Source organism: Saccopteryx leptura, chromosome 7, assembly GCF_036850995.1.
Source record: "Saccopteryx leptura isolate mSacLep1 chromosome 7, mSacLep1_pri_phased_curated, whole genome shotgun sequence".
Taxonomy (NCBI): domain Eukaryota; kingdom Metazoa; phylum Chordata; class Mammalia; order Chiroptera; family Emballonuridae; genus Saccopteryx; species Saccopteryx leptura.
Genome location: NC_089509.1, coordinates 85,868,842 through 85,891,409, shown reverse-complemented (window position 1 = coordinate 85,891,409; position 22,568 = coordinate 85,868,842). Strand labels below are relative to the sequence as shown.

Sequence of the window (22,568 nt, the reverse complement as noted above, 5' to 3'; positions counted from 1 at the left end):
AGTATTTGTTGTGAATTCCAGTGTCAAGGCCGCAAGGGTTAGAAAATCCTGGAGAAATGATATAGTGATGCTAGGTGGGTCTGCAAGATTAAGTGCATGAACCCAAGGCTCTCCACACCCTCAGGCACCCCACCCCCACCAACCCATCTGCCTGTTCTCCATAGGCCAGGGAGCTTCCTCAAGAGACCCAGGGCATGTGATAACAATACGGTGATGAAGTATGGTTATAACACCATTACTAATTAGATGATCATGTATTGTTTGACTATTAAAATTACATATTTTAAATAAGTCATTCTCCAATTTTAATTAATCAAAAATATATAGTAAGATAATATCTCAAAATATTAATGTTGGCTGTTTCCTGGACAGTCTGTGTTACCTGCTACCTTGAGGTATAGAACCATTACAGTGAGAATGCGGAGGTGACGGTCAATGTTCTTGTTTGAATTTTTGACAAACAAGAAGAGAGGCCTTGTGAAGGTAGGGTACAGCATTTATTGCATAGCAACAGAGAAGAGAAGGAGGGAGACCACCTCACTCCCTGCCCTGAGAAGGAGGAGCACTGGAGTGAGGTTGGGGAGGAGGGCACATTTTCCCCAAATTTTGAACCAGTTCAACAATCGAGAAAGATAGATGAGAAATGGAGATGCTAACATTACTACTGATAAAACTAATATTGACAGCTAAGCTTATCCAACTAGAGAACTAGATATCATAGGCCGCACTGGACAGTGCAGGCCTGCCCTTGAACAGCGTGTGGCAAGGAAGAGTGGGCCGAAATGTGTGTTTCCTGCCCAGGGAGCACCTAATAAAGAAGAGAGAGGAAGGGGTAGGCGTGCGCGGACCTGCTTCTCCCAAACTTCCTGCTGCAGAATGAGTGCTGGGAGGGAACAAGGCCAATGTTTTAATTTCCTAGGCCTGCAGTAACCAAGTGCCACGGATTGGGTGGTTTAAACAAGAGAAATTTGTATATAAACATGACTCTGGAGCAGGGGTAGTTACCTTGGTCCCTACCACCCACTACTGGGCGTTCCAGCTTTCATGGTGGACGGTAGCAGAGCAACCAAAGTATAAGTAAAAAGATAGATTTAACAATAGTAAGTTGTTTTATAAAGATTTATTCTGCCAAACAGCGAAAATCCAACATAAAGTACTTCATAAGTAATTATTATTATGCAGTATGCTTTAACTTGCTGTAACTCTGCTTTATAAATTTTATAAAGTAAAGTTACTTCCCTACTTTATAAATCACCATTTCTGTGGAACCGGTGGGCGGTTAGAAAATTTTACTACTAACAGAGATACAAAAGTGGGCGGTAGGTATAAAAAGGTTGACTACCCCTGCTCTGGAGGCTAAAAGTTCAAGACCAGGGTGTCAGCAGGGTTGGTTTCCTCTGAGGGCTGCGTGGGAAGGATCTGTTCCATTTTGGTTTGTAAATGGCACTTATGTTCACATGGCATTCTCCCTGCATATTGTCTGTGTTCAAATTTCCCCTTTTTATGAGGACACTAGTCATACTGGATTAGGGCCCCACTCTACTCCAGTATGACCTTATCTTAACTAATTGTATCTGCAATGACCCTATTCCCAAATAAAGCCACATTATAAAGTCCTCCAGTGGAGGCTGAGTGCATGAATGGGCTGGGGACTATGACTTCATTACATGAATGGAGGGGGGGTGGGCTCAATTTATCCTATAACTGCCAGGAAGTAAGAGCAGCAGAACTCTCTCCATGTGGGAGGAATGGCAGTAGTGGGCAACAAGCATTCTTCTGCCAAAGGAGATTAAAAGAGGTGTGCATGGGGCATGTGGACATTCCCTGAAAGGTGGCAAAGAGGAGGACAGGGACTGTGGAAAGGGGAATAGGAGGACTTGACCTATTTGGGTGGGGGGAGATGGTGAGAGTTTGGGCTAGGCTTGAGACTATTGAGAGGTTGTTGAGTGTTGTTGGTGGCCAATGGCTGGGAAGAGGTGTGGTTGCCAAACACATACAAGGAAACCAAACTAACTCGTGTACACTATCTGAGTGCCGTTCGGGGAGTATTGGCTGGGTAGAAGGGGTAAGTTAACTCCTCACTGCATGGGGAGTGGGCTTTATATTGATGGCTATTTACACATTGCTGGTACATTGGTCAGCAAAAAGATTCTTTGCTGTCCCCAAGGCTTTGCCATGTCCCATCTGAACTACTCTTTGAGGCAGCCCCAGCTTCTCAATAGCACCCCCTGAAAAAGAGTGAGAGGTCCTTACGAAGGGGAACCAGTATATGGAAGTAACAGCGCAATCCTAATCCCACCCACCCATTGCATATGTGTGTATATGTGCTCATGATCAGCATGGACTAAACAATTACATTATGTTTTTGGAAACCAGGTGGTAAGTGGAAAAAATAAGAATTTTGGAGGTAAATAAACCTGAGTTAAAATCTCAGATCTGCTACTTAATTGTGAGGTAACTTGAAGAAAAAACTTTAGTCTCTTTTATAGTCTTGTTTTTGTGTCTGTACAATGGGGAATAATATCATGCTGTGAGGATGTTAGGAGAAATGATGCCTGTACATAGAGCCCCTGGCTCTCTGCCTCCCGCCAGAGAACAGCTGTCGCTATTTTTAGCGATTCTCTGTGGCCTTATCGAGGAGGTACGGAGTTGGGGCCAGGCTATTCCTCTCCTCACTCTGCTTTGTTGTATGTTATCAAGATTCCCAATAAGGTGCTGTTTTTAAGAAAAGGGATTACATGACAAGATGTTTGAAAACCACTTGTGCCTGTCCTGTGGTGGCACAGTGGATAGAGTGTTGACTTGGAATGCTGCGGTTGCTGATTCGAAACCCCTGGCTTGCTCGATCAAGGCACGTAGAAGAAGCAATTATGAGTTGATGCTTCCTGCTCCTCCCCTACAACTTTCTCTCTCTCCCCCCCCTCTCTCCCAAATCAATAAATAAAATCTTTAAAAAACCCACCAATATTGCTGGACTCTACCTACCCTTAGAGTTTAATTCAGTAGATGGATGGTGGAACTCAATAATTTTTTTTTAAAAAAGGAAAAGAAAATCACTTGCGTGGATCGCTGAAGAGCTTTTATGTATAAAAGTCTAAGTTCTGTAACAGACATCTTTTCTCTTGTTGCTTGTTCATTTGCAAAATGTATTTTGAAGAAATATTAGGAAGCTAAATGAAGAGGTATTTGTTTCCATTTACCATAGTAGATGCTGTTGTATCTATCATAATAGATAGGGTTCCTTCCCCCAAGAAATCTGGAGCCACAAAATCTATACCTGAAACAATGAACATCACAGGACAGAACAAAACAAGTCACTGGATACAGTGTGTTATATTTGTTAGGTCACTCAGGAAAGTGTAATTTTTTAAATGAACAATATCATGTCTGCACAAAGTGGTATTTATATCAGCATATGCCCTATGAAGAATTAACAAGCACTTTGCACATATACCTCTGTGAAGTATATGTCATATACAAAGAAATAACAAGATTCTTGGATTCTTATCTATAAATTAACTATTATAAATATATTATATATGTATAATATACCCCAAATTACTAATTTACCATATATTTTCATGTATTTCTATATCTCCATGAAAGTACATGGTATATTAAGAATTTGGGGGCACATATTATTTGTATTTATATGAGGATAGGGGATAGTGAAGTTTTACATTCTCTAGCTGGAAAACAGACCTAGAAACATTAAGAAACTTATAGGTTTCCATCAAGGCAGTGGTAGAACAAAGAAACCTCACAATTGTTTATTTATACCCTTTGTCTGAAACTTTTTTTAATTCTCTTTTTAAAAATTTCAAGCATTACAGGAAATGTTCAAGTTCACCTCTATCATGTCCCCCGTTCCTGGTTTCCGGAACCACCTGCCAGGTTATGGTATGAGTACAGTAGGCTCACACTGAATTTAGAGTTTTTCCCACACTTTTTATTTATATGCATATGTACATGTTGATAAGTCCAATACAGTATTGCTTCTATGTGTTTATAATATAAATCTGTCATACTAGAACTTTTTGAATCAGCAAGATATCTTGGAAATCAGTCCATAATATTGCATCTAGTTCTAGTTCGTTTCTTTTAACTGCTGTATAGTTATCATAGTATAAATATATTACATTTTATCTAGTCCCTTATTTGTGGACATTCAGATTGTCTTTCCCTTTTTCTACCACAAATAATGCAGCAGTGAACATTCTTCAATAATCTTTCTTGTGCACAAAAGCAAGAATTTCTCTGGAGCCAAAAGAAAGCAATGGAATCATTAGGTACAAGTATTTGAAACTATTTTTTTTTACAGATTAATGTTTATATGAAAATCAATCTTGTGCTTATACTCATTTCCTCTTGATCTCATTTTCATAATACATAACAAGCTTTTTCTCTACACTTTCTTTTTTACCACTGTGCTGATGATAAATCGACAACTCAGCGACACAAGTGAAATTACTTTTTTTTTTTTTAGCAAGCCCTATTATTTTGAATCCTACATGCTGTTGTCAGCATATCATTATTTGTAAGCTTATTTGTCCTTTAGAAATGAAACGTGACAGAGTAAACAGTAGCATCCACTAATGTGCTGGAGAGTTTAGTTTTCCTCTTAAATTGTTTTCTGCTATCTCAAGAAAGAGCAGGCCACAGAATGTGTCAGTGGAAGTGCAATTTAGGAACTGCACTTGATCTCGTTTTTCAGCTTAATGTTTCTGTTCTTTCATCAGAAAGATCAGCTGCGTTTTATTTTTTTTCCAGTCCCTTAGAATAACATCCAGTTCTACTCAGCATGTTTAATGTACTTCTCGATGTTCTAGCACAATAAATTTTCATATCTCATGCATGTGTACATATGGTAAAAATTTCTTCAAGTTCTAGCCATGTGGGGGAGGAATATTGCGGTTGCTTTGTTAATGCAGTGTTTGTGTTGGAGCGGTGAGGGCCCCGTGCTTTAACTCTCAGTGCTGGGCGTAATGAGATGGCTTTGATGGTGGCTTAAGAGACTAGCGGGATGGCCACAGCTTCACACTTCAAAGCCCAGCATATGGGGTGAATACTGGGCAGCTTTTTGCTCTACAGGGATGGTTGGGAGACAATTTTTAACAACTCTGTTTAATGAAGACATTGGAAAAGAAATGCTCTATCTTTAAAATTATTTTGAATTGCAAAAAGAGAAATTTCCACCCACCCACCCCCTTCAATAGCCTAAACTGAGAATAATTTTTCTTAGGCTGAACTTACTTAGAGGCAGTGCAGCATCAGAGCACCACACTGTATTTTCAACTGTCTTCCTTCTCAAAGTACTGTAGGGAGATGAATCAGCCAGTTTTATTTTAGGGATGTGCGTGAATTTAAGCAAAAACTTTTAGGGCTATCTGTTTTACCATCTGAGAGATTTTTGTGGCTTCTGGTAGAGAATCTTTTTTCCCCCTTCTCATTAAAAATAATACTAAATAAAAAAATCAACTAAACAAAAAACTTGGCTATATTAAGAGAGATTTCCTAAAACTATAAGATGGTTTTAAGATTCCAAGTCTAGCACCCAGTTTAATTTTTAGATTCTTTGCTTTTTTACCTTTGCTTGTTATTCAGTACAAGGGGGTGAGTTTGCAATCCTCTTTTGACTGCTCTGTACTTCTGAAAAGATTTGATACTCTTTGGAGTATTATTAGAGTTCTGCTTTAAAATAAGCCACACATTTATACCGTATGTGGGCAAGAGGAAAGAGAATTTATCTATTCTAAAGGAAGTGGAATGACAGATTTGAGGGTTTTTTTTCCTAGCTGTGCATTTTGGCTGCCATGAAAAAATGTAACAAGAGTTAGCTTATCAGTTATGTTCCTTCAGCTGCTGAAATGCAATTCTGTTAACAGTTAAATTTCAACTCCTTTATACCAGTAGTTCTAAATTGCTCTGAAAGACCAAAAGCAGAAGAGAAAAGGATATTAAATATCACTGTAGACATGAAGTGTGTATTGGTGTAGGATGGGCACATACATTTAATTAAACAGATTCCTAAATACTATCTTCATGGACTACTCTAACTATTGCATATTCTCAATACTATGTTTCAGCCACACTTACGTCTCTTGTAGGCTCACAAACATTTTGTTAAGAGTATGGAGCTTAAACTTCTTAACGCGGAGAGAATTGTCTCCTTACATTGATCCTCCTTTTGCAAAGAGGAATTACCAAGCTCATAGAACTCTAACATTAAGACAAAAAATAATAAATATGCCTGTATAGAAATGGCTAAGAATAGTTTTTGAGTAAATAAGATCAGCCAATCATGAAGGTTAAAATATATATTTAAAAATATTATCATCAAATCAGCCTTTTTAGAATATGTCTAGAGAAAATGGAAAGATCAGAACTGTTTATAATAGTGGAGGGAAAAACTTATCAAAAGTGGAATAAAAACAAAAGTAAATATTGTTCTTTTAATAAAGAGCAATTTAGGAAGCTGCAGAGTTTTACTTTGCCTATTTCAGGGTGGCATGATGACATTATACTTTTGCAGCACAAGTCTGACAGTACTGACTGGCTCAGGTAGCCACTGATACAGGAGGTTTTGACAGCTGTGGATGGGACATAAAACATAAAAGGACAGCTTATAAAACACAATGGCAGTGGTAGAAGATTGATGCCATGCGTCCTCACCGTGGATACAGTGAGCGCCCACTGGTGTTAAACCCGGTTTGCGTTCTGTTAGCACAGTGAGCCCTTGCCCTCAGTTTGGGAGGGGCACCGCCATCCCAGGTTTGCAGTGTCTAACATCTGCAAAATGCCCAGAAATCAAATTCAATTCATTCAACTTAACAAACCTTAATTGTTAAGGGAGCTTGAAACCTAGATGGAGAGACGAAAGTCCACAATGAACAATGTAGTACAAGTAGATTAGATTTGATGTGATAGCCAATAAAAGCTGTAAAATACTACATGAATACAAGAGAGGAAGAAATGAGTTTCACTGGAGGGAGAGCACGATTCTAAAGGAGGGATCGTTCAGGGGTTCTAGTTTCTTGGTCATCTTTGAAAGTATTATTACTAAATACTTGGCTCCACTGTAGAAGGGAAAATGCACACAGAACCGTTGCTGTAAATAATATTGCCACTTCCCTGAGCACTGGTGGTACTTCGTTTCCCACAGGCTTGAGTTTGAAGTGTTCAGAATGTCTATTTTCTTTAAGAGTCCTATTTGTTTGCATGATGTGGGTATTTGAAATTACATGGAATGATTGTTGCATAGATTCATTGTGAAAATAAAACGATAAAATTAAAACAAGCTCTTTTGCATATGGCATTTATATCACAAATAGCTTGCTAACAAGTGTTCTTCTGACTAAATTTGAGACATTTCTTTGAAATGCAGGCAATCTACCTTTACTTTTTAGCAAAATTACAAATACCTACTTGCCACGGGCCCTTTGGTTGCAGTCATTAGAAATATCAATGTTATTTCCTTGACAATAAAGAGTATAATGTACTGTTTCTATTGCACAATGTCAGTTTGGTAGTGGTTGTCTCTTTGTTGTATGTCAATAATGAAATATTTTATTTTCTTGCTTTACTAGAAAACAAAAATTAAGGTTGATTCATTCCCCCATGAATTTGTATAGAAGAGATAATGGAAGAGGAGTAGTAAGCCGGGAAATGCCAGGCCCAGAAGGTATTTCGTACTTATTAGAATCAGAACCGTGGTTCAGGCTGGCAGAAGGGCAAGAGAGCTAGCATTTACTGAGTGTTGTGCACCGGGCATGCTCGACGCTTTCCTTTGTGGATCTGATCTTAATTTCTCCATCTGTTCTATGGGATAGTTTCTCTTCTTTGTTTCCTTTATTTTTCTCTTCGTTTCTCTCTTTTTATCTTCCTCTTTTTTCCTTTGGTTTACTAAAATATTTTAAATCAAGTTCTAAGGATCATGTTATTTCACGCCTACATATTTAACATCTACCTCTGAGCAATATGGACTTTTTTTTTTAATATAACCATAGTGCCATTATCACATTTAACAAAAAGATAATTCTTTGGTGCCATATAACACCCAGTGTGTAAGCCAGGCAAATGTCTCTTTATGATGGGCTTGTTTGAGTCTGGATCTGCCTATGATTCACACATCGCATTGAGTTTTGTATCTCTATCTCTTTTGATCTAGACCTATTCCCCTGCCCCATTTTTTCCTTCCCATTCACTGGATTCAGAAACTGGGTCAGTTGTCTTACGGAATTTCCACATTCTGGGTATGTCTGTTTGTTTTCTTGTGGTATCATTTAATTTGTATCTTCATCTTTCACATTTTGTACAAACAAAGCACTAGAGGTTTGAAGCTTATTTAAAAAAAAAGATTGATCTTAGCAAGGGGAGAAGAGAGAGAGAGAGAGAGAGAGAGAGAAAGGAGTATCAGTCTGTTCCTGTATATGCCCTGACCAGGGATTGAACTGGCGACTTCCGTGCTTTGGGACAATGCTGTAACAGATCAAGCTATCCATTCAGGATGAAGTTTATTTATTTATTTATTGCCAAAAATCTTCAAAGGTGGGCTGTGAGCTTCATACTATCAGTTCAGGAGTCCACAGTGTCTGGTTTTCTAGTCTCTGGTGATGCCAGTATGAGTTGCCTTTGTTCCTAACTGACTTTTCGTGAGGTTTCATCCTTTGATGATCTTTGCCTGAAACAGTTATTTTCATAGGAACTGCAAAAGGGTGATTTTCTAATTATATCATCACTTCTCAATTATTAGTTGGATTTTTTAAAATTATTATTAAAAAGTCTCTCCCTCATCAGTTCAGGCTGTCTGGCTACTCTGAAATACAGTTTATACATGAAAGGCAGGGTAAATGCTTTGTTCCCCTTTTGATTGCCAAATTTCTAGGTAAGGATTTAGAGCTGTAGAGGAAGCGTTTTTCTTTTCCACTACAGATAGAGAAGTTGAGGCTCAAAGATGTCAATTAAATTGTTCAAGATCCCAAATATCTATTAAAGAACAGAAATAGTATGCAAACCCAAAAAGCATATACTGTTTCTACTAAACCAAAACGCAGCCCTGCCCTTAACCCCCACTTGCTGACAGCTGTAGGTTGTACTGCAGATGTCTCCCACTGCTTGACCCTTAGGCAGCAGGCTCCAAAAGCCCTACTTTGCAGCATTCCGGGCTTTACAAACTTACGCGGTTCTCCAGAACTACAGTTCCAAATGGAGGTGCTGGCCTGGATAGGCAGAAAACTTGGCACAGCCAGAAAATACGTTACACTATCTAGTAGGAGAGGCTTTGGGCATCACAATTTGTGTTTTAGGCTGCAGTAGCCAAAGTGTTGGAGCAGATATGAGGGATCCAAACAATTAGGAATGTTACATCTTATCATCTGAAAAACATTCTACGCTTTCTTCTGCCACCCCCACTGTCTGCCATATGGATTTGAGAATTTAGCAAACTGCCTAAACAGTATTTTACAATTCTGAAACCTCAGCTGACTGTATGTGCCTTGACCTCTGCCCCCCCCCCCCAGGAGCAGTGGTCCTTCAGTATCTTAGATTATTAAAGAAGCAGATCTCACTTAGTAAATCTGGGAGATTTTCTTGGCTTCATGGTATCTACATCATGGGCTTCTCATGCTGGAGTCCTTACCTGTCTCAGAGAAAGAACATTTGCCAAGACTTTGTACAATCCAGAGATCCAGAATCTTTGTTAGTAGTCTCCATGTTTCACCACTCCTGTCAGTATGGTAGTCTATATTAGAAACCAGCGAACAAATAACGGACCCTAAAATTGTAGTTGGTCAGGTTCCTATGCTTATGTGACTAGAGGCCCTGTCTCAGCCGCTGATATTCCATGATGTACCTCCAGTAGAATCTATGTAACCATAATAAATTTTTTAAAAATTAAAAAAAAAAAGAAAGCCCACATTCCTGCTGTCCCAGGTTGGGACTAATATTCCCCAAATACCTAAATTTTATACATCAGACAAAACTTTTTGCTCTGTCTTTACTTACAGGGGATTGTAATTAGCCCCATGAAAATGTGCCGTCTGCAAACAGAGGTTCTCTAAAGCAATTCTCTAGAATAAATAGGATAGCAATTCTGTAACTGGCCTTGAGAGGATACGGTCAGAGACAGGATCTAAAGAGTAGAAGAAGAGGACAGAAAATGATGTTAGAGTTGCCTCCACAAAGTGATGCTTAATGAGTAGGCTTCTTTTTTTTTCTGTAACAGAGAGAGGGACAGACAGACAACAAGCAGAGAGATGAGAATTATCAATTCTTCATGAGCACCTTAGTTGTTCATTGATTGCTTTCTCATGTGTAACCTGGGGGCTACAGCAGAGCAAGTGACCCCTTGCTCAAGCCAGCGACCTTGGGTTCAAACTGGTGAGCTGTGCTCAAACCAGATGAGCCTGCGCTCAAGCTGGTGACCTCAGGGTCTCGAACCTGGGTCCTCTGCATCCCAGTCTGACACTCTGTCTACTGTGCCACCACCTGGGCAGGCTATGAGGAGGCTTTTTTATGGAACCTCTGGTCCAGCACAGTCCATCAGAGCTTTTGCAGTGATGGGTGCTCTGCGCCTGCGCTGTCCAACATGGAGACCTCCGGTGTGGGGTTCTTGAGCCCTTGACACATGCCTAGTACCGCTGAAAAACTTAATTTTTAATTGTATTTCATTTTGACTAATTAAAATTAAAACTTAACAGCACATGTAGGTAAGGTTTACCATATTGGACGGTACAGATCTGGCCCCTGTACTCTTTTTATCTCTCCCTAACAATATTCACAATTTGGGACTGTGATAAAATTGTTCAAGAACTTAAGGCCCCAATTTCATCACCAGTCTTAGTAATGAATTACTCTTGTGAGATTGGCTTTGTAATGGCTTAGAAATTCTAGCCTTCTTGGACAAAGACAAACTTTTATTATGAAACTAACTGCACAGGAAAATAAATTATGCTCAAACTTTGATTTTTAAAGTGAGTATGAATTACATGCTTTAGTGGTGATGGTTACACAACGATAGGAATGTACTTAATGCCACTGAATTTTACCCTTAGAAATGGTTAAGATGGTAAATTTGGTGTTAAATATATTATACCACAATAAAAAATTTTATGCTTTATTTTCTTACACTGGGCCTGATTTTCATTTACTTTTGTGAACATCTCCGCCTGCCCCTAGGCCTGGCGGAGAAGCTGGTCCTGCGTGTCCCGGGCAGCAGCGTGTTTCTCTTCGGCGAGGCCGACCAGCCTGCGAGGCGCCCCCTCGTCCAGAGAAGGAAGCAGCTGGGCTGGTTCACACGGAGGGACCTCGGTGCTCTCGAACCTGACCTGGGAGCTGCACCTGACCGAAGATGTGGTTTAACAGGTGTGGTTTCATTCTGTTTTTGTTTTTAAACTTGATAATAGAATCCTGAGATCCACTGAATTTGGTCTCCCCTGCACAGTCAGTGTAAGTTACAGGTGGGGCTCCTTATTGAGGTGTGTGAAGTCCTCTCAGCTCTTTCCCCTATGTCTTCATAAGGAGGGTTAGAAGCCCTCCTCAGCTATTCAGTGGTAGTCCCTTAGAGTGATATTCACGATATATGTATATAATAAACCCAGCAGCATGGCCATAGATGATGAGAATGGTTGTAACTCCTGACACTGGGCTGGGACCCTGGAGGCCAGGTGCTGTGCCAGGTGTGAGTCTTATCTCTGGGGTGGCATGGGGACACTTGTGGGTAGGGACATAGGTAGAGGTTACTTTTAGCTGGTAGGAAAGTTTCTTAGAACTTGACAGTCCAGTGTGGCCACGTTGACGCAGACAGCTGGAAGTCCGTTGTGGAGGCAGCTGGGGAAAAGGTTCTCTAGATAATGGGCTTCTAGAACGAAGTGAGCAAACACCAGGAACGGTATCCGCCTTTCCCACTGATCTCGCCAGCTCTCGCCTTCTGCTGCTCCCTCCGTGTGTAGGGCTCACCAGAGAAGAAGGCAACAGTGTCCTCCTCCAACACGGCATCTCCACTTCCTGCATGTCACCATCCTGGTGCCATTTATTTGAGTCAGTTTTTTGTTTTTTTTGTTTTTTTGAGAAAACAAGAGAAAGAGAGAGAAAGACAGACAGGAAGGGAGAGAGATGAAAAGTATCAACTTGTTGTTGCATCCTGGCTGTTCATTGATTGCTTTTCATATGTGCCTTGACCTAGGGGCTCTAGCCAAGCCAGTGACCCCTTGCTTAAGCCAGTGATCTTGGAGCAAGCCAGCGACCTTGGGGCAAGCCAGCGACCAGGGGTTATGTATATGATTCCACACTCAAGCTGGCGACCCCATGCTCAAACTGGTGAGCCCACACTCAAACCAGATGAACCTGCCTTCAAGCCAGCAACCTCAGGGTTTTAAACCCAGGCCCTCAGCATCCCAGGCCAATGCTCTATCCACTGTGCCACTGCCTGGTCAGGCCATTTATTTGAGTCTTAATTCTTTTATTCTCAAATATCTTCTGTAGTGGTCACAGATTCAACTATGTTAGGTAATGTTTTGGTAGTCAATTAATAACTCAGCTGTTACAAAAGTACCTCCTGGAAACCCAGGAGGCGGGCAGGCAGAAGAAACACATTTCTCTGTGGCACAGCTCTGCTGCATTTCCACAGGGCCCTCAAGTCCTGAGCCCCGGGGCGGAACTCTGCTCTCAAATCAGTGGTGTCTATGATCAAACAGAGCACTGCAGTGAAGTCTCAGGCTTTGAGGTGGTGCTCAAACCCTGGCCTTGCTGCGTTTTGGCTGTTGGATTCTCCAAGAGTTCCTTAATCTCAAGCCTCAGTTCCCTTGTCTATGAAATGGACATAATCAGCAAAGAAAATCTATTTTTGTCTTCTGATCTACATATATGACCCAAGTCTGACAAATACACCTGGTTTGCTCTAACGTTTTTCTGTGGACAGTCTGTTATGCACTGTGGTTTCAGACGTGCAGTGATCTGTACAATGGTTTTATTCCCAAGTATGCCTTACACAAAACAAGTGTTTTTTTCTATATAGATCCTTGCCTTAATAAATATGCACTGTGAATTTTAAAAAGAAATGGATATAATAATGGTACCTCCCTCATATAACTGTGAAGTAGAAATAATGTCTATGAAGTAGCAAATGCAGTACTAAAGGGCCACTTCTTTCTTCCCTGTACAGAGGAGGCATATAAAAAAGTGATTATAAATGCATTTCAGTATGTAGTTATGGAGACAAGGAAGAAACTGATTGCTCCCTGCCAATTTGAACCTAACTTATTTTCCCACAATTTGTCTCACAAGTGTAGAAGTGTAAGTTTTATGACTAAATTCTTGGAAATATAGTTCTTAGTTTCTAATTTGAGCTTCCCTTAAGACTGATGGGATCACACCACAAACCCAGTCAGCACAGCACTCAGTCGCGGGGCGTGCGGTCAGCGGACGGCAGCTGGGAACAGGGATCCTGTGTTAGAATACAGCGAGCTGGCTCCATTCAGGGTCAGGTGAAGGAAGCAAACCCTTGAAAAAGCTCAGTTCTCATTTTTGAAATGCTGTGAGAATGAATAGGTCAGTAGTTGGGAAAAACTCTAATATGATATAAAAAGCACATCTGAGTTAAAGACCAAATGTTCAAAATTGGTGCAAAAATGTTTAAAGATGGTCTTTTAAAGGCAGTGTTTGATACTGGTAAAGATGTGCTTACAAGCACTCCTACAGCTAATGGTACTGTCAGTCGGTTTAAAGCTGTTGGACGAGAGCTGGTGATGTGCAGCAAGAGCTCTAAAAACGTACATGGCTGCCTGGCAGGAGAGCCTGTGACAGCCTAAGGAAACAGTAAAAGGTGCATGCACTTCTGTACAGGTATATTTATCAGAGCATGAATATAGATGTTCAGTACTGTATTTGAGAATGATTAAATAGACTAAGTCATACCTAAGTGAAAGACTATTACGCAAGCAATTAAGCATGATGTTGTGGAGGAATTTTTAGAGACGTGGAAAATATAATAGAATGTAGAGAGAATTTGTGGTTAATTAATGCAACAAATATTTGTTTAAGTAATTGATATGCACCAGGTATAATCATCAGTGACAAAATATGTAGGATTTATGTGCCCTCTAAGAATTTATATTCCAGTGGGTAAGGGTGAGGACATAGACAATAAATAAGAAGCTTAATAAATAATGAATTATATAGCACGTTGGACAATGATAAGTGTTACAGCCAAAAAACAAAGAAAAAACCAACAACTCATGAGTTCTGGGCCGGGGGTGAAGTGCGATTTTAAATGGGATAGTTTGAAGTAGGCCTCACTGTGAAGGTCACTTTGGAGCAAAGACGAGGAATGAGGCTGGTAGCCAGGTGGAGAGGTGGATGCAGCCAGATGTGGGCAGACGGAATAGCCAGAGTCAAGGCCAAAGAATATAAACTAGTCTAAACAGTATGACCTCAATACTGTAAAATATATATGCATCTATTTTATTTACCGCATATATTTATAAGAAAAACATTTTTAAATCTCTAGTGCTTCCAACTTACTTTTGTAATTTCTCTGAATCAGTCTTTCCATTATTTTCCAGTATCTTCCCTAAAGGATAATTATTAAGGTTTATCAGTGATCTGCATTTCAATGTATTTATTCAGATTGGATTAATGGAAGATTCAAGATAAGAAGGAAAAGGAGAAGAGCTCCCCCCCCCCCCACATATCCTTTCTGCTGTGTCACCTGACAAGTGCTAGAAGGCTTAGTTTGTACAAAGAACGTGGAAAAAAGGTGCTAAGGTTAGGTGACAGTTTAACAGGCTCAAAGCAGGTGTGCTAAGTGTTTCAAGGTGGAACAGTGAATAAGGGATGTTGATAACCAATTCATTTCTAGTATTTCTCAAACCAGGCTGGGATTGAGTTTAAGACACAATCAGCCCAAATCTTCGGTGACCTTACTTGCACAAATTTTCCCTTAAAAAGAACATATAAGTAGGAAGGAATAAAATGCTTTCATTTTTTAAAAATTACTATCTATTGATGTAGAATTTATAACATCTCTATCATTAGGGTAGAGATGTTTTTCATCTAATTTTTCAGTGTGTTTAGTTTTCAACAATGGTGATTTTTCCTTCTTATTTTAAAATTTAATGCCTTTATATATTTTTCTAACATTTTAGGTATATCATTGTTTCTGAACAAATTTTTCCACTTTTCCCATCAAAACAGAAAAGACTCAACACATTGTTGCTGTTTATTTCTTTTCCAAAAAAAAAAAATTAAATAGAAATGATTGGTGCTATCAACTGAACACTTACAGTTAACTTTCCAGTGACAAATTAATCTACACAGTCCCCGAGAGGAAGCAGATCTATGAGGGAACAGGTTTCTGTTTTGAAGTTCCCTACGAATATTATAAACAGAAGAGAGAAAAAAAGTGAGCTCAGAAATGACTAACACTCTTAGTCAGTGCCAAACAGACAAAATCTTTTAAACCAAATTCCTTTTAAAAGTTTGTAGTTGGCTAGCGCGTGGGGAACATAAATTAGGGCAAAGCAGTAATAGTTGATACTTTTGGATCTATAAATAAATACTTTATACATATATATTTTAAAAACCCTAAACATTTATGGGATAACTTAAACACTGCTGGCTGATATGTTATATGAATGGCCTGCATATACTGTTTGCATCATTGTTTAAAAATACAGGGACAATTCTTTGAACTACATAGTTTCATATGATGCTTTAGGAATCATAGATGGAGGTAATTGGTACATCTTGGAATCAGGGACTTCTGTTTAGTTATTTAAATGGGTTACTGAGAGCTGCCCCTGCTACTTCTCTCTCTGTAAATGAGGAGTGTGGCATCATCAGCCACTTTTCTTGACATTGAATAATGCAATTTACTCCACATCAAAACTCTTGCTCAGCCTTTGAAAAGTAATTTCCTGTTTTAGAATGGGTCTTTTAAGTTTTAAGGAACCTATATTCATAATTTTCTGTATGGTTGTAAACCCAGTTGTGATGATGGAAGATGAAAGTCTGGATGCGTAATTAAATATGTAACCTGTAATGGACACATGCAAGACTTGGGCGGTGAACTGGTGAAGGGCACTGGTCTACTATAGAAAACTCAGGGGCAGGCAAGTCACCTGAGGTTCCCTCACCTGGGCTGGCTTCATTCCATGACAACGTGAATGTGTACCAACTTCTGTGACTTCCCCTCGGAATCAGTGCTATTCTGAAGATTCAAAGTTGAGAAACTGAGGCCTACTGTTTCTTGTAGACCAGGAAGGTATCATAGCCATGTTGCAGAAAAATAGCTGAGCCAAGGTAGAGCCCTGAAGAGAAATTGAATTTAGACCCCTGCGGTGCCACTCCCAGCCCTGTGCCACGGGGCCTGCACTTAGCTTTCTTCTCTGTGGATCTGGCCACGCGCATGAGTCCTGCATTCTTCCTGCCCTGGGAGCGTGGGGCTCAGCAAGCATGTGTGAGTTTTACGGCCTGAGTCATCAGATGTTCTGTTTCAGCTGTGGTTTCTCTTTAGTACATGTTCTAAAAAATTTAAGTTCCCAATGTGTAATGATGACTAATTGCTTTTGGTGTAATAACTGTTTATATTTTTGAACCTGAGTTCCAAATCTATCACCTTGCTCTCTTTATTACTCTGAAGCAAAGACCACATTTAGCCTAGGTGTTATCTTATTTCACCCTTCCTCATCTTTTTATACCCCGTGACCTGCATGGTTCCTGACACTCAGAAGGTTTTCAGTAAAGAAGTATTTAATGAGGGAGTTGCATGTTGGTCCACGAGACTCTCTCTATTTATTCAAACTGTAATGTAATCCACAAATTTGAAGTTCTCTCTTCAGATAAAAATGACTAATATTCCAAAGCACCACCTGAGCACTCTCCTCATGCATGTTTTAATAGAAGCCACCAAAGAGGAGTTCAGTATAAGTAGAACTTCTAAAGACATCCCTCAGCAACTTCTGACCCACGAAAATGAAACATTTTCTGTGAAGGAAAATACATTTAGACGCCTTTCACTTTTAAATGATTGAAGGTAAGGGTACCTAAAACTAATTTTGAGAATAATTTTTATATTTGATATAAAAGCAAAAAAAGGACACATGTTTCTTCTGAGTTCTGCTTTTCCACTGTTCTAATGGGCTCTTCACTATTGTTTTGTCTGAATGCAGTTTTTTATTTGTGTTATTCCAGACGTGGTCCTACCACAAGCATCTTTAAACCAGACATTAATAGCATAGTTCACAGTCATTACTGCCAGTGCTCAAACACAAATATTGCATTTGTGTTTGCAAAAGCTACACATCAGATGTTAATTAAGTGCATTTGGGGTTTTTTTTTTTTCTGCTTAAACAATCTGGCATAAAGAGTTTACATCTATATCAGTTCACCATAAGGTCTCTACAATATCTGAATCACCACCATGCAGTATATGATAAATACAGTGTTTCCACACAAGAAATAACAGAATTGTCAGGAAAACATCAGGCCTGTTATATTTCCTAGTGAAATAATAGTAGCTGAATCACAGTTTCTTTTTCTTTTTGATAAAAAAAAGTATTTAACTAGGAGTAAACACCAATATTTAGAATGATAAGTTTTTCATTAAAGAACACATGGAAAGTGAAATCATACCAAAGCTTTTCCCCCCTCTCTCTAGCTTGCTGCAGGGCGTTGTGGCAGTCGCGTTGGAGAAAGGTGAGAATTGGGGCTTTGCCGTGAGGAGGTGCTGCGCCAGAGCCGCCAGTGCCAACCTGCAGGAGGCAGCCAAGTCGCAGACTGGGAAACAAACCTGCACACCAGGTTTCTAATTTTAGAGAAAAAATGGAATTACTTTCGTTATATGACATTTAACTAGAAATACGATTTGCTGGGATTGATGATCTCCCCTTATTTAAAAATCCTTACTAAGTTGAAATTAGCATAAACAATCACATTCAGCATTCGAATAAGGTCAATAGAACTGCTGGATTGAAAAGCAGAATTTGATTCATTAGAATTATATCACCACATTGGTGTTAGACTTGAAAAAGATTAAATGGAGGAAGTTGGGAAAGCATGCATCTGGGTAGAAAGAAGGTGTTTTTTCCCTCTCTTTTCCCCTCCTTTCTTCCCTTCCAAGGGAGAAATGAGTCATGGCTTCATAACCCCTCAGGAAGGAAACTGCTACCTGATTAGATCAGAAACTTCTCAGATTCATTGATTGTCTCTGTTTATTCACTGCTTAAGTAAGATATAATGATAAAACAAATCAAATGATTATGTATAATAATTAAAGTTTAATAGAAAGAGAGCCTGGCTGGTGGCTCAGTGGATAGAGCATCAGCCCAGAATATGGACGTCCTAGGTTCAATTCTCGGTTAGAGCACACAGGAGAAGTGATCATCTACTTCTCCTCCCCTCCTTCTTCCCCTTCTCTCTCTCTTCCTTTCCTGCAGCCAGTGGCTCGATTGGTTAAAGCGTGGCCCTGGGCACTGAGCATAGCTCTCTTGGAGTGCATTAGCCTCGGGCGCTAAAAATAGCTTGGTATTTGAGCATCGGCCCCTGAAGGGGATACTGGGTGGATCCTGGTTGAGGTGTATGTGGGAATCTGCCTCATTATCTCTCTTCCTCTCACCTAAAAAAATAGAAGTTTAATAGAAAAGTTTAAAATATACATAACAATGGCATACATGAAAAATGATCATTCTGTGTTAAGTGGTTACCTTTTATTTAATTTAAAAAAGACTATTAAAGTTACTTCTAATTCTAATTAATTATATTTTTCTAAGAAATAATTAACTTAATTTTGAAGGCATTTTTAAAATAGGGTTTTTTTTAAATTACGTAAATCAATATTGGGACAAGTGTATTCTTAAACTCTTGTATTCTGGGTTTAGGATCTAGACGTTCTCTATATTCAATAATTAATCTTAGGCAATGAATTCATTTGTTAACAAGAACGATCACCTTTGGAAATTCTACTATTAAAGGGACAGTCATTGGGCATATGCTGGTGCCTTGGAATTTGTTGAGTGTGGGATTCAGGAACTGTCCTGCGGCTGTGAGGATAGAATGGCCCATGCCACCCTAGTGTGGGGAGGAAGAACCCTGGCTCCATAGGAAGGAACTTCCATTGAAAGTAACTTGCTCCCTCAAGATGATAAATTGCATGTGAACATCTGAATGTGGATTGGGCATATCAGAATTTTGAAATAGCAAAGCACAATAGGCCCAATATGTATTTTGAATAGTTGTACTTCCTGCCACTCAATATATAGATACACACTCTTCAGCAAAACATCAGTGGATTGCTGGAGTGATGCTACAGATCAAACCACTTCTTGAATGAGAATAGGGTATGAATATCAGATTTGAAGAAATGGGACTATTCGTAACATTTATTGTTGAGGGATGGAAGAGAGAAAAACCATGCTTGGATGTTTTCTGTTAATGAATGACATTAGCATTGACAAAAAAAAAAAATCTTTTTCCAATGTACTCTGTGAAATGTTAAAACTGATATACTTCTCAAAGATATTTAGAGTAAGTGATTGTGTATGAGATTATGAGAGAGAGATGTATTGACTGTTAGGAAATTTAATTTTTATGAAATCAGCATTATGGAGAAATACTGTAATCTGATTCATTTCTGCAGAATTCCCAGTAGGAAGAGGCCCAGCATCAGGAGTTGAAATGTTTCATTATGTGTACATGTGTGGGAAAAAAGACGAAATGTGGTTTCCGTGTGCTGATTTTCTGTGAAGCGTCTATTTGTATGAGAGTGCTCAGGCTAAGGCAGCAAAGCCCCCAAACCACGGCCGTCTAGGGGGAAGTGAACCCAGAAGTATATCTCTGATGGATACTGACATCATAAAAAATAAGTTTGAAAGTGGCAAGAAAAAACTGTGACAGTAAAATAATGTTGAAATAGTAGCTAAGGAATTGTCATATGCTGAGGATGAGGTCAGCCTTTTATCCCCCATCAATCCCTAATCAACTTTGCTTTTAGAAATGTAAGGTTCCCCCAAAACGAAGAAACTGCAAACCTAAGCTCTTTATACCAATGCTAATTTAACCAAGTTGTCCATCTTATAATGTAAACCATAATTAGAGCAGGGCTATTTATGTAACTTGAGCTGCACGATTCCTGAGGCAAGAATAGGAATAAGAGGGCCATCTGCCCCTGGGCTCTGAAGTAACAGGGCTCTCCGGGGGCACTGGCAGTCCCAGGCCCTGGGGAAGCTGCGTGTGGAAGGAAGAGGTGCTTCCAAAGATTGTACCAAAGAACATATACATCGTGCTCCAAACGCTGCCAAATCCACACTCATGAGACACAAGTGACTTTTCCTTTTCAGTTCTATGGCTGTTTGTCACCTTTTAGTGACCTTCCCTAACCAAGACTGCTGTTGAGGTTCTCCTGAATTGGGTGTTCACCTAGCTCAGTGATATCAGGAGTGTGATTGGGGAGGGAGGGATGGGTACAGAGTGTGATTTACTCTTGTCGCCCAGACCCTTAGGCCTCACTCTGAATTCCAACCCTGTGGAGACGACCGTGGAAGTAAATGAAAGGCCAAGGCTTTTTGCTGCTGTTGATATTTAATACTAAGGTGTGCTTTCTTTTTTTCTGTTGATATCTTGGAAGGTCTGGAGTCTTCTTAACCATTCTAGAAAAAAAAACAACCTTTAGATACTTTCAGAGTAGATAAAAGTTTCTGAAATAGCTCTATTATAAAGCATATATATATACACACACACATATATATATGTAATTCTAGAGTTAATAATAAGAGATATTTGTAATTTCTAAAATAAAACCAAGTACAGGTAGCTCCTTGGATTAAAATAGGTTAAAGAATAGAACATTCAAAGAGAGGTTTTTGCTTTGCTCGATTAACAGGCTTTTCTAATGATTTAGGCATCGGCGCCAGCCCCTATGTGATGAACTGCAACGTTACCATAGACTCTCAAGACTTGGCTTTGGGAAAAGAGATTGCTGGTGCCATTCGGGGCTCAAATGCAAACGGATTGAAGGGCGTTCAAGCAATGGCTTTTCCCCATGAAGGGAAAATTGAGATAGCCTGCAACGTAGAGAGTTTTGAAGACCAAGAAGCCGCAACAACCTCAGAAGACTCGAGATACATGGCTTATAGTGTCCTCGGGGATCAGTTCTCTTATGTATCTCCTCATCATATAGAAGCTCAAGTTAAGAAGTTGGCCGGTGATCGGGGAATTGGTACTGTAGGGAGAGCACTGATTGGATTTACACCCCAAGAGTGCAAGAACTGTGCTGAATATGCTATAAGGGAAAGTATTGGGGAGTTCTGGAAGATACGGGGAGGTGTTTTCATGTGATCCAGTTTAAGGCTTCATGGAAATTTTAAGGAAAAATATCAATCATTACAAAGTGGGGTTTTTTTTTGGGGGGGGGTGAGGGAGGCCAGTGGAGATGAGGGGAAGATACAAAGAGCTTAGTTATAGCTGTGTGTTGGAAACATTCTTTGTTCAATAACCAGTCTTTCTAGATTTTTCATAAATTGCATTATGATATTTCTAGTTGTCATTAAAACTTCTTGAGAACCAACTCTGCATAAAGCTTATGCGCTGTGTCTTTTAGAAGCTGTCCTGAATCATCTGAGTAGTATATCCATGCTTGCTGAACCACCTTTAATTATTGTGAACAAAACCAAAAATAGACTTGATTTACTTGATTTCCCCAAACTCTTTATTCCCAAGTTCTGTATTCAACTTTCATTTTTTAAGTAATCATTTTTGTAATGAGTACTTTAAAAAAATCAAGTACTAAGTGACTAAAAAGTGGAGAGCATTATAAAATAAAATCACTCTTTCAAAGCATGACTCTTCTTTTTTGCATTCCCACTTCTAGGGTGACCTGTTGTTTATTCCAGAGATAACTCCAAAAACCCGATTTGCCTAACTTTTTAATGTTTATATTGGGAGGTGGAATGGTGGTGTTGGGCATGACTTCAAGGAATTGTGTTTATCCTTTTTGGAATTTAAATGGAAAGTCTGAGGATTTAGGGAATATATTGCTTTTGAGCAGTCATTCTGTGAACTAAAAGAAGCCACTTGTTGATTCTGGCAATTTTACATACATCTTTAGTATTTATATAATGCTTTAGAACAAGGTACTTTCTATTCATAAAGTGCAAAGCAATCGATTTTTTCATTGATTTTGTTTAGCAAGAAAGATTATGGTCTTTCTAAATAAGAGCACATGATGTGGATTTATTTTAAGGAATTAAAAAAAGAAAGAATGAATTCAATGTTCACATAAGATCCAATGATATATCCTAATATTTTATTCATTTGACTCTTGAATCTGGTTGTATTAATTTTGTTGCAGAATTATTCTTCTTTGGGTGTTTTCTTTTCACTGTCAAAATAAATACCAAAAAGATGGAGAAATGATGGACTAGGTTTGGTTTTTAGGCATAGGAAGTTTAGTTGTTCTGGTGAAGAGAACAAATGCTGTCCAATTAGACCTGATGGGTCCGTTTCTTAGTCTGAGAGCCGAGAAGCAGTAGTGCCTCATTCTTTGAGGCTAAGGCAGAGGCCACGCAGCCTAGTGGAAT

General features: G+C 39.3%; 1 protein-coding gene across 5 annotated transcripts in view; it reads left to right on the top strand.

Moving 5' to 3' along the window:
- The window catches only part of FTCDNL1 (formiminotransferase cyclodeaminase N-terminal like), a 38,604-nt gene extending 16,762 nt beyond the window's left edge, over window positions 1–21,842 (top strand). For 4 of the 5 annotated variants that reach the window (XM_066345306.1, XM_066345307.1, XM_066345308.1 and 1 more), the window contains 2 exons: window positions 11,176–11,361; window positions 20,891–21,842. In XM_066345306.1, the coding sequence (XP_066201403.1) occupies window positions 11,176–11,361; window positions 20,891–21,327 (623 nt within the window). In that variant the 3' untranslated portion in view covers window positions 21,328–21,842. The remainder of the gene's footprint in view (window positions 1–11,175; window positions 11,362–20,890) is intronic. The other variant, XM_066345309.1, reaches the window with a different exon arrangement.
- Window positions 21,843–22,568: the final 726 nt, after the last annotated feature.